Genomic DNA, 13,140 nt, shown 5'->3' on the forward strand with positions numbered 1-13,140 from the left:
GCGAAAAATACCCTTCAGCAGAGCAGGGTGAGAGAAAAGGAGGAGGGTGAGAATGAGAGCTCGAGAGTGGATGGTGTGGTTGCTGACACCTGTCAACCTTCAGCTCGAGAGTGGATGGTGTGGTTGCTGACACCTGTCAACCTTCAGCTCGAGAGTGGATGGTGTGGTTGCTGACACCTGTCAACCTTCAGCTCACTGCTTTTAAAGTACAAGCTCATGATAACGAGTTGACAGGCCAGTTCTTCTTTTGTGACACCAGACCAAAAAACAGTTTCAATGTGTCTGTCATGAATAGCTTACATCTACTGACCAACTTCAAAAACCTAGGAAGAGCGGTCTGCGGGGATCAGTCAACAAACACAAACGTCCCAAGGAGTCTCTGTTTCACAAACAGACCACTTTAGGGAGCCAGCTGACGTCGCTGGGCGCTAGGCAACTCACCTGCTTCTTATCCTGTAGCTCCATGGCAACCAGCGCAGCCTCTCACCATGCTCCGAGGCTCACACACACCAGAGGAGCCTAAGCAGAGCCTTCACCCTCCGGATGTCCCCTCGATGTTCCTTCAATGTCCCCTCGATCCCCAACTTCGGCTGGAGGACAACGTCACCCACTGGCCCCCTCCCGGCGCCGCTATGCCAGCCTGCTCTGCCAGTCTGAGGGGATGACCACGCACACCCACAGGGACTCACTGCAGGGTATGCTGGGAGATATCGTTTTTGGCGGCTAGTTACTGTAGTCAAAGCCGTGGTGAGGATGTCGTCCACACTACATGAATGGCTGGGTAGATCTGTGTTGGGAAGAGATCAATAAAAGGGAGAGATACATGATTATGGTATTGGCATGGCATAAAGCAGTCAGATTTCATACCCTAGCTATAGGTCGGTAGGCTTTAGGTTAGTAGGTCTGTGGGCTACATGACTGCAGCGGGAAAGAGGCAAAGAGACAGGGGTGTCTTTCAGACAGTTTCAGCTGAACAGGTACAGGAACCACACCCAACTTGTATGATCATTTCCTGTCCATGTATGCATGGTGTAATAAGGCACTCCAATAAGCAACTGGTGCAAGCTACTGTATACATACGGAAACACGTCATCAACTTATCAGTGGTGTAAATACTTAAGTAAAAATACTTTAAAGTACTACTTAAGTAGTTTTTGGGGGTATCTGTACCTTACTATTTATATTTTTTTACAACTTTTACCTCACTACATTCCTAAAGAAAATTATGTACTTTTTACTTCATACATTTTCCCTGACACCCAAAAGTACTTGTTACATTTTGAATGCTTGGCAGGACAGAAATGGTCCAATTCACGCACTTATCAAGAGAACATCCATGGTCATCTCTACTGCCTCTGATCTGGCGACTCACTAAACACAAATGCTTTGTTTCTGAATTATGTCTGAGTGTTGGAGTGTGCCCCTGGCTATCAGTGAATAAAAAAAAAATCATGAACCATCTGGTTTGCTTAATATAAGGAATTTGAAATGATTTATACTTTCACTTTTACTTAAGTATATTTAAAACCAAAAACTTTTAGACTTTTACTCAAGTAAGTAGTATTTTACTGGGTGACTTTCACTTTTACTTGAGTCATTTCCTATTAAGGCATCTTTACTTATACTCAAGTATGACAATTGGGTACTTTTTCCACCACTGCAACTTATATAGCCAGCCCATTCACAACAATAGCCTACGTCAGAAACAGAACTATTCATGGCCCATGTCGGTCTACCGCTAAATCCACCTGGCTGACAGATGTAACATAGATTACCTGTACTTACACTGTCGTCTATGGGTTAGAGAGGCAAGGAGCGACAGCCCACATATCATGATGCTTTTATATTTGTATTTTGTATTTATTAGGGATCCCCATTAGCTACTCTTCCTGGGGCCAAACATATTAAAGCACTTACATTACATATAAAACAAAAGATAAAACAGTACATCATTTAACATTTTTACACCACTACATATCTACAACACAAAATGTTTAATACCACCATACAACAATATCACAATGTGTGCGTATGCATGTCCGTACCTTTGTGTGTGTCTCTTCACAGTCCCCGTTGTTCCATAAAGTGTATTTTTACCTGTTTTCTTTTAATCTGACTATTGACTTCCGGCTTTAGTGTGCGTAGATACAATGCTATCTAACTAACTGGGAGTCAATTGTGGTGTCCGTAGATTCTGCCATGGAAAAACAAGAATGCAATCCACCTAGCTAAAACTTCGCACAATCAATGCTATGTATGACACAAACAAGTGTCACTGTTGCCAGCTAAAGCACTGTTTCCGACTCATCGCCAGCTAGCTAATACGAGCTAAGCTAGCTAGCTAGCGTTGCCATTTGCAACGTCAAAGGTTCGTTTTCTTTAAAGAAGACGCCTGCGATAACTGGCGATAAGCACTTTACAGAGCAAATGACACCACTGTCAATGCACCAAATATATCCGCATATCTGTCATACTCACGTTCAGGTTGCAACGAGGTCTGTCTCTCGTCACACCATTTAAACCTACATTGTATCTCGAATATCCAGTGTACAGTCCACTAGTGAAACGCCATGTCAGAAATTATGGAAGGAGAGCTTTTTTTTTTTTTGGGAAGCGGTGAAGTCCTCTCTCTTTTGTTGAAAAGGGTTTTGATTGGCGTGTGTGGGAGGGGCGGCTGGTGCAAGTCCTATTTTTTACGGTCTATCCACAAATCGACCATTCTATTTTGAAATACGATACCTACCCTTCATTCTCTCTGTAATCTGTTTCAAAGGTGAGTAGGTTACTGCGTAGTGCGGTTAACCAGAGAGGAAGAGGCGAAGCGAGAGGTTGTACTCCGCCCAAAATCTGTGCATGAAAATAAGTCCAGGAAGTAAGGATTTTTTTTGTATGGAGGTCAATGAGAGCTTGTCGAATTTGGTCAACAAAACATTGAATTGTTAATTTGCTACATGAGGCTTCTTTTTTTGATCGAATAGATGTTTCGTAATGGTTAGGTTGTTACCAACGCACTGATATAAAAGTGGACGCACGTTGCATTCTGTCAACTTTGAAAAAATGACTTTAAATCAGAGTTGTGCCTGTTGTAATAGAGATATAGGACTCATCATGGATACAACCCGTTTTAGCATGGACATTGCCATTGAGGGATTCCACCATTTTTAAGTATTCAACTGGGTGGGGATTCCTATGAGTTGGGAGCAATCAGCCAAATAATAATAATAAATTGTACTACTTTAAAAAGGAGATTGCCTCAATGGTGCTGCCCATGCTGTCACAGACCGGCCACATCATCATGATGATGCAAAATGTTTGTATCATCATGATGATGTGGCCGGTGACACTTTGCTTATTCCAAATGATTCATAACTGTAATGGCTGCCAAAAGTGCTTCCACCAATGATAGGGCAACATTTAAATTTCCACCTAAATAGACATATCCAAACGTAATTATTTTTCATGAGATGGCCATAAACAATAACTGGTAATGTTGCATAGTTTTAGAAAGGTCTGGAACTCACCTTTCTGGTAAAAATAGTTATAAATTGCTGAGGTTTTCTCCTAAACGTCCACTGAGCAGCGCAGGTACCATTCAAATGTGTGCAGACTAGTTACAACTTCAGCTTAAAGCACAAAGTGATTTCGTCCTTCTGTGACCAAGGGAAAGTCATCTTCTTTAAATTCTATGAAATTATGTAGTATTTTTTCATGTTGAGAGCTCAAAATCCGGCTGAGAATATCACAGTGAGATTCAATGACAATGGCTGGACTGTCATCGTTCATTTGCTGTCTCCCAAGCTGGGCTCACTCGCTCAGAGGAAGAGATAATCAATTATTTGTCTGGATAGAAGACCTGGGATAACTATAGTTTTAACTATGCTTTGTGGAAAGTACCTATTTTCTCGAGGAACTAATATTTACTTTGGAGGTGACTACAAATATTTGAATACATATCCCAAAAAAGTACTACTTTTTAAAACTATTTGAATACAGATCTTAGAAAGTAACTACTTTAAAAAAATGTTTGAATACAGAGCTTATTGGATTGGCTGCCGTCAACTAATGGCAGGGCTGTATCTGGAACTGCATGTTGAAGCTAGAAATAGAATGAAGAGAGCACACACAATCTCCTATACTATTTCAATCCATCTGCCAGTCATATTTGATCTACACAATACATTTCTATCTGAAAATGTTGTAAATGTCCATTCTCCTCAATGTCAATTGCCCCAGGTGTACATAATGAAGTCAAACCAATTATATTCTGTACAGATAAGTATAAATAAGTTGTGATGCTCAACTACTGTATGACTCTTTCAACATGCCACTGAAAAGGTCGAAAGCTGCAAATACTTTTAGGATGCCTGAAAATACTGCAGAGTAATTCAAAGCCTTTTGCAAACGTTGCAAACAGCAAGTTGGATGCTTAGCAAAAACAACTTCAAACCACTTTGTCCATCTGAGGGTAAGTGTCCTTGTTTCAAACACACACTATAGTAGTTGATTCAAGAAGGCCGTTTTTTAAATATTTAGTGTCCTTGCAACACTTGTGTTAGCATTCTCAGTAACACTTAACATTAAACTGTTCCCGTGCCTGTGTAATAAAATTGTAATCACTTTTGGAGCAACCTTTTATTAGCATGTTGTTACATAATACTGTGGTAATTGTATTTTAATTGCGTAGCAATGAGCTGAGAGTTTTTGTAACTACTGTACAAGAGAGGTATAGTGAATGTTTCTTAATCAACTTCTGTAATAACTCCATTATTATGCAATTATAAATGAATTTACAGAGTCCTATGTAACAACAATGTTGCTATTGTAATAATCACTAAGTTACTACACATGTATAAGAACTTGATGTAAAGTGTTACTGTATCACCTTATATCTCACTCATTATGACAATATATTCATTTTGAAGCTGCAAAAGTAATCTACTCTAATGTAGATGTGATTCATGTCCCTCATGTATTTAACTCTAGGTTGTAGGCTATATTAAAGGGAAACTTTGGGATTTTGGCAATGAGGCCTTTATCTACTTCCCCAGAGTCAGATGAGCTTGTGGACACCATTTTTCTGTCTCTGTGTCCAGTATGAAGGAAGTTAGAGGTAGTTTCGCGAGTCAATGCTAACTAGCGTTAGCGCAATGACTGAAAGTCTATGGGTATCTGCTAGCATGCCTTATTGACAAAATCCTGAAGTATCCCTTTTAAGATATACACTGCTCAAAAAAATAAAGGGAACACTTAAACAACACATCCTAGATCTGAATGAATGAAATAATCTTATTAAATACTTTTTTCTTTACATAGTTGCATGTGCTGACAACAAAATCACACAAAAATTATCAATGGAAATCAAATTTATCAACCCATGGAGGTCTGGATTTGGAGTCACCCTCAAAATTAAAGTGGAAAACCACACTACAGGCTGATCCAACTTGGATGTAATGTCCTTAAAACAAGTCAAAATGAGTCTCAGTAGTGTGTGTGGCCTCCACGTGCCTGTATGACCTCCCTACAACGCCTGGGCATGCTCCTGATGAGGTGGCGGATGGTCTCCTGAGGGATCTCCTCCCAGACCTGGACTAAAACATCCGCCAACTCCTGGACAGTCTGTGGTGCAACGTGGCGTTGGTGGATGGAGCGAGACATGATGTCCCAGATGTGCTCAATTGGATTCAGGTCTGGGGAACGGGCGGGCCAGTCCATAGCATCAATGCCTTCCTCTTGCAGGAACTGCTGACACACTCCAGCCACATGAGGTCTAGCATTGTCTTGCATTAGGAGGAACCCAGGGCCAACCGCACCAGCATATGGTCTTACAAGGGGTCTGAGGATCTCATCTCGGTACCTAATGGCAGTCAGGCTACCTCTGGCGAGCACATGGAGGGCTGTGCGACCCCCCCAAAGAAATGCCACCCCACACCATGACTGACCCACCGCCAAACCGGTCATGCTGGAGGATTTTGCAGGCAGCAGAACGTTCTCCACGGCATCTCCAGACTCTGTCACGTCTGTCACATGTGCTCAGTGTGAACCTGCTTTCATCTGTGAAGAGCACAGGGCGCCAGTGGCGAATTTGCCAATCTTGGTGTTCTCTGGCAAATGCCAAACGTCCTGCACGGTGTTGGGCTGTAAGCACAACCCCCACCTGTGGACGTCGGGCCCTCATACCACCCTCATGGAGTCTGTTTCTGACCGTTAGAGCAGACACATGCACATTTGTGGCCTGCTGGAGGTCATTTTGCAGGGCTCTGGCAGTGCTCCTCCTGCTCCTCCTTGCACAAAGGCGGAAGTAGCGGTCCTGCTGCTGGGTTGTTGCCCTCCTACGGCCTCCTCCACGTCTCCTAATGTACTGGCCTGTCTCCTGGTAGTGCCTCCATGCTCTGGACACTACGCTGACAGACACAGCAAACCTTCTTGCCACAGCTCGCATTGATGTGCCATCCTGGATGAGCTGCACTACCTGAGCCACTTGTGTGGGTTGTAGACTCCGTCTCATGCTACCACTAGAGTGAAAGCACCGCCAGCATTCAAAAGTGACCAAAACATCAGCCAGGAAGCATAGGAACTGAGAAGTGGTCTGTGGTCACCACCTGCAGAACCACTTCTTTATTGGGGGTGTCTTGCTAATTGCCTATAATTTCCACCTGTTGTCTATTCCATTTGCACAACAGCATGTGAAATTTATTGTAAATCAGTGTTGCTTCCTAAGTGGACAGTTTGATTTCACAGAAGTGTGATTGACTTGGAGTTACATTGTGTTGTTTAAGTGTTCCCTTTATTTTTTTGAGCAGTGTATATCTAAGAGCCCTCCGAACCATGTGCTTTTTTTAATTTAGCCTTTATTTATACAGGTTTTTTCTCATAGATAAAATCTATTTTTCAAGAGAGACCTGGTCCAACAGCAGCAGGGGGACAAAGTTTCAGACAAAACTACTTACATACACTAACACAACACTGAACAACACTATAGAAAAAAATTATTGCACTCACTAACTAAGTCGCTCTGGATAAGAGCGTCTGCTAAATGACTAAAATGTAAAATGTAGACACACATACAGTACAACAATTACAGTGGGGGAAAAAAGTATTTAGTCAGCCACCAATTGTGCAAGTTCTCCCACTTAAAAAGATGAGAGAGGCCTGTAATTTTCATCATAGGTACACGTCAACTATGACAGACAAATTGAGATTTTTTTTCTCCAGAAAATCACATTGTAGGATTTTGAATGAATTTATTTGCAAATTATGGTGGAAAATAAGTATTTGGTCACCTACAAACAAGCAAGATTTCTGGCTCTCACAGACCTGTAACTTCTTCTTTAAGAGGCTCCTCTGTCCTCCACTCGTTACCTGTATTAATGGCACCTGTTTGAACTTGTTATCAGTATAAAAGACACCTGTCCACAACCTCAAACAGTCACACTCCAAACTCCACTATGGCCAAGACCAAAGAGCTGTCAAAGGACACCAGAAACAAAATTGTAGACCTGCACCAGGCTGGGAAGACTGAATATGCAATAGGTAAGCAGCTTGATTTGAAGAAATCAACTGTGGGAGCAATTATTAGGAAATGGAAGACATACAAGACCACTGATAATCTCCCTCGATCTGGGGCTCCACGCAAGATCTCACCCCGTGGGGTCAAAATGATCACAAGAACGATGAGCAAAAATCCCAGAACCACACGGGGGGACCTAGTGAATGACCTGCAGAGAGCTGGGACCAAAGTAACAAAGCCTACCATCAGTAACACACTACGCCGCCAGGGACTCAAATCCTGCAGTGCAGACGTGTCCCCCTGCTTAAGCCAGTACATGTCCAGGCCCGTCTGAAGTTTGCTAGAGTGCATTTGGATGATCCAGAAGAGGATTGGGAGAATGTCATATGGTCAGATGAAACCAAAATATGTTATATTTTGGTAAAAACTCAACTCGTCGTGTTTGGAGGACAAAGAATGCTGAGTTGCATCCAAAGAACACCATACCTACTGTGAAGCATGGGGGTGGAAACATCATGCTTTGGGGCTGTTTTTATGCAAAGGGTCCAGGACGACTGATCCGTGTAAAGGAAAGAATGAATGGGGTCATGGATCGTGAGATTTTGAGTGAAAACCTCCTTCCATCAGCAAGGGCATTGAAGATGAAACGTGGCTGGGTCTTTCAGCATGACAATGATCCCAAACACACCGCCCAGTCAACGAAGGAGTGGCTTCGTAAGAAGCATTTCAAGGTCCCGGAGTGGCCTAGCCAGTCTCCAGATCTCAACCCCATAGAAGATCTTTGGAGGGAGTTGAAAGTCCGTGTTGCCCAGCGACAGCCCCAAAACATCACTGCTCTAGAGGAGATCTTCATGGAGGAATGGGCCAAAATACCAGCAACAGTGTGTGAAAACCTTGTGAAGACTTACAGAAAACGTTTGACCTGTGTCATTGCCAACAAAGGGTATATAACAAAGTATTGAGCAACTTTTGTTATTGACCAAATACTTATTTTCCACCATAATTTGCAAATAAATTCATAAAAAATCCTACAATGTGATTTTCTGGATTATTTTTTCTCATTTTGTCTGTCATAGTTGACGTGTACCTATGATGAAAATTACAGGCCTCTCTCATCTTTTTAAGTGGGAGAACTTGCACAATTGGTGGCTGACTAAATACTTTTTTCCCCCACTGTACATATTATGTAAAGAAACACGAATGTCATAACTAAAAACACAGCTGTCCTAAAGACAATTACCCTCTTCTATGATATTTACATCGATCAAGTGTTTCAACTCCACCAATTCAAATACCTGTTGTAGTATTTGGTTCTTCATTAAATATTTGTCAGCCATCAAATATTTCTTTGTTTGTTTTCAAACAACTTGTATATATTCAAATACCTTCAAATATTATTTGGTTTTCTGAGAGGTATTCAAAATACTTTCAGATATTATTTGGTTTTCTGAGACCTGTATTTGAAAATCAAAAGAAAATAGTTGCTTTTTAGTTGAAACTCTATAGAAATTATATTCGACTATCTCAACTTTTTGAAAAGTTGGTATTTTCAAATAAACTACAAAATACAATATTTTCTGTGCCCAGGTGGGGTGTGAAACCTGACACTTTAACTCCCTAAGTGGGGTTGATTTGAAGGGGAGAGTAGAATTAGGCCGATACCCGCTAATGATTAAAATCCAGAAAAGAGCCGTAAAATTCTACAACGACCTAAAAGGAAACGATTCCCAACCTTCCATAACAAAGCCATCACCTACAGAGAGATGAACCTGGAGAAGAGTCCCCTAAGCAAACTGGTCCTGGGGCTCTGTTTACAAACACAAACAGACCCCACAGAGCCCCAGGACAGAAACACAATTAGACCCAACCAAATCATGAGAAAACAAAAAGATAATTACTTGACACATTGGAAAGAAATAACAAAAAAACAGAGCAAACTAGAATGCTATTTGGCTCTAAACAGAGATTACACAGCGGCAGAATACCTGACCACTGTGACTAACCCAAAATTAAGGAAAGCTTTGACTATGTACAGACTCAGTGAGCATAGCCTTGCTATTGAGAAAGGTCGCCGTAGGCAAACCTGGCTCTCAAGAGAAGACAGGCTATGTGCACACTGCCCACAAAATGAGGTGAAAACTGAGCTGCACTTCCTAACCTCCTGCCAAATGAATGACCATATTAGAGACACATATTTCCCTCAGATTACACAGACACAAAAATAATTAGAAAACAAATCCAATTTTGATTAACTCCCATATCTATTGGGTGAAATACAACAGTATGCAATCACAGCAGCAAGATTTGTGATCTGTTGCCACAATTTTCTTGGCAACCAGTGAAGAACAAACACCATTGTAAATATAACCCATATTTATGTTGATTTATTTTCCCTTTTTTACTTTATGGGGCCTGTCGCTGAGTGCCAGAATGATTCTATAAGGGTTGAATAGGAGCCATGTGTCTGGGGTTAGCGCTGATAGATCATAATGACTGTTCTATAACACCGTCTTATATCTTCACTGTTTTATATTGTTACATACTCTTAGTATGAATATACCGTTTTATATATATCCATAGAGATTGAAAGTAGTGTTAGGTTTAAGGTCTTTGTGTATGAGAAGTGTAATTATCTAGTGGACTGCAGTAGACTGTAGGAATGTGTACTCTCCATCACTCAAGGCCTCTCCTAACTGATAAGGAGACCTGTGAAAAGCACGGAGGAGTGCGAAGGATCTGGACTCAGACTGGGACACGATAACACCAAGAGGAGCGGAGTCCGTTTCTGCTCAGCAAAAGAGACTGGTTGTTCATCCTAGACATACTGTAGTCTAGTCGGAAAGGTGTAAATCAATGTGCTTGTGTGACCTGTAGATTGTCTTTTGCAGCTGCAACACCCAGTGTGGTGAATAAATCTAACAGCTTTTCCATTAGCAATAAATATTCACATAGAATTTAAAACAATACCTTATTCATCAAGCTTTTTCATACTTAAACACAAAGTAAACAAGAACATCCATCCAAAATATATAGTTTAAGGCCAGGACAGGCTGAAATTACATTTTTGCTTCTACCTGTACATTTTGAGATTTGTTGGTATTTTATAATGTGAGCATTTTCTAAAACGAAGCATAACCTTTTTTTTTTACTTGATGAAAATGTATATTTTCTTTAGTTTATCATACTACCATCAACATTTTAATGAATTTTAATCACTTTAAAATGGACATATATCAATCATTTCAAAGCTCAAATTACACATAATTTAAAAGACCATGGCATAGATAGTGTTACAAACTGGATTATATTCAGTAACTTACTTCGAAGAGATGGTGATTGGGTCTAAAAAGGCGCCTGGCCTCCAAATTAACTGCCATTTCCTGAAAGTCAGACTTTTAACACACGCCAACTTGTTTTTTTCTCAGCTTTAGAAGCATCTGCATTCACCACATATTGTGTGGTTATCCTTAGATATATTCTCCAATCTTCCCCTGAAGGGATTGTTGATACACTTTATTACCAAAAGTATGTGGACACCTGCTCGTCAAACATCTCATTCCAAAATCATGGGTATTAATATGGAGTTTGTCTCTCATTTGCTGCTATAACAGCCTCCACTCTTCTGGGAAGGTTTTCCACTAGATGTTGGAACATTGCGGCGGGGACTTGCTTCCATTCAGCCACAAGAGCATTAGTGAGTGATGTTGGGCGATTAGGCCTGGCTTGCAGTCAGTGTTCCAATTCAACCCAAAGGTGTTCGATGGGGTTGAGGTCAGGGCTCTGTGCAGGCCAGTCCAGTTCTTCCACACCGATCTCGACAAACCATTTCTGTATGGACCTCGCTTTGTGCACGGGAGCATTGTCATGCTGAAACAAGAAAGGGCCTTCCCCAAACTGTTGCCACAAAGTTGGAAGCACAGAATCATCTAGAATGTCATTGTATGCTGTGGTGTTAAGATTTCCCTTCACTGGAACTAAGGGGCCTAGCCCGAACCATGAGAAACAGCCCCGCACCATTATTCCTCCTCCACCAAACTTTACAGTTGGCACTATGCATTGGGGCAGGTAGCATTCTCCTGGAATCCGCCAAACCCAGATGAGTCCGTCGGACTGCTAGATGGTGAAGCGTGATTCATCACTCCAGAGAACGCGTTTCCACTGCTCCAGAGTCCAATGGCGCTGAGCTTTACACCCCTCCAGCCGACGCTTGGCATTGCGCATGGTGATCTTAGGCTGCTTGGCCATGGAAACCCATTTAATGAAGCTCCCGATGAACAGTTCTTGTGCTGACGTTGCTTCCAGAGGCAGTTTGGAACTCTGTAGTGAGTGTTGCAACCGAGGACAGACGATTTTTATGCGCTACGTGCTTCAGCCCTTGGCGATCCCGTTCTGTGAGCTTGTGTGGCCTACCGCTTCACAGCTGAGCCGTTGTTGCTCCTAGACGTTTCCACTTCACAATAACAGCACTTACAGTTGACCAGGGCAGCTGTAGCAGGTTATACAATTTGACGAATCACTGAGCTCGTCAGTAAGGCCATTCTACTGCCAATGTTTGTCTATGGAGATTGCATGCTTGTATGCTCGATTTTATACACCTATCAGCAACGGGTGTCGCTGAAATAGCCAAATCCACTCATTTGAAGGGGTGCCCACATACCTTTGTATATATATTGTAAGTTGTTAATTTTTTATTCTAGATAACATTTATATTAGAAAAATGTGCCAAAAATGCATTTTACGTGCATGTCTTTAGTATTTCACAGATAGAAAGATTAAAAGTATTTATCCACAATCTGCTCTGGACAAGTCCGGTCCTGGAGCGTCTTAACAAAATGAAACCCAAATATTCAGACTGACTTCATCCAGTGTCCAGAAAAATGGATTTGCATGATATGCATATATTTAATGAGATATCGCCTCATAATACAAAAAAGTATATATATATATTTGTGTCTACATTAAACTGGTAAAAGTTGATTGTGATATGATTAAGGGAACAAAATTACCCTGTGAGGGTGCTTGGCCTTAAATTACACAGATATTTACTGCAAATAAATCTTCACATTGATACATTGGTTATATAAAGATTTATTGCACAGAAATCTAATAAATATTCAAATTTGGACATTCATTGGTATTGAAAACTATAATATGTAGTTTAAAAAAAAAATAACTAAACGTTGTTGATAAAAATATGAAGGCATTGACTTGTTTTGATAATCATCAGTGTAGGCCCGCTTATCAATAGGCTGATCCTGAGTCATCTAGGCTGATCCTGAGTCATCTAGGCTGATCCTGAGTCATCTAGGCTGATCCTGAGTCATCTAGGCTGATCCTGAGTCATCTAGGCTGATCCTGAGCCATCTAGGCTGATCCTGAGCCATCTAGGCTGATCCTGAGTCATCTAGGCTGATCCTGAGTCATCTAGGCTGATCGTATCAGCAGGCTCCCTCTCTCAGAGTGTGTGTGTGTGTGTGTGCTTGTTTGTGTGTGTGTGAGCGTGTGTGTGTGTGTGTGCGTGAGTGTGCTTGTTTGTGTGTGTGTGTGTGTGAGCGTGTGTGTGTGCTTGTTTGTGTGTGTGTGAGCGTGTGTGTGTGCTTGTTTGTGTGTGTGTGTGTGTGCTTGTTTGTGTG

At 41.5% G+C, this 13,140-nt stretch overlaps 1 protein-coding gene across 1 annotated transcript in view; it reads right to left on the minus strand.

The window, feature by feature from the left end:
* Positions 1-2,572, minus strand: part of LOC311137246 (transmembrane protein 94-like) — a 32,674-nt gene extending 30,102 nt beyond the window's left edge. Inside the window, exons 1-3 of the mRNA XM_084171636.1 lie at positions 2,479-2,572; positions 2,046-2,194; positions 442-787 (exon numbers count right to left, since the gene is read on the minus strand). Coding sequence (XP_084027762.1) covers positions 442-465 — 24 coding nt within the window. The 5' untranslated portion in view covers positions 466-787; positions 2,046-2,194; positions 2,479-2,572. The remainder of the gene's footprint in view (positions 1-441; positions 788-2,045; positions 2,195-2,478) is intronic.
* Between the last annotated feature and the right edge of the window lie 10,568 nt (positions 2,573-13,140).

The sequence above is a fragment of the Coregonus lavaretus genome (genome assembly GCF_964263955.1).
Source record: "Coregonus lavaretus genome assembly, chromosome: 1".
NCBI lineage: Eukaryota > Metazoa > Chordata > Actinopteri > Salmoniformes > Salmonidae > Coregonus > Coregonus lavaretus.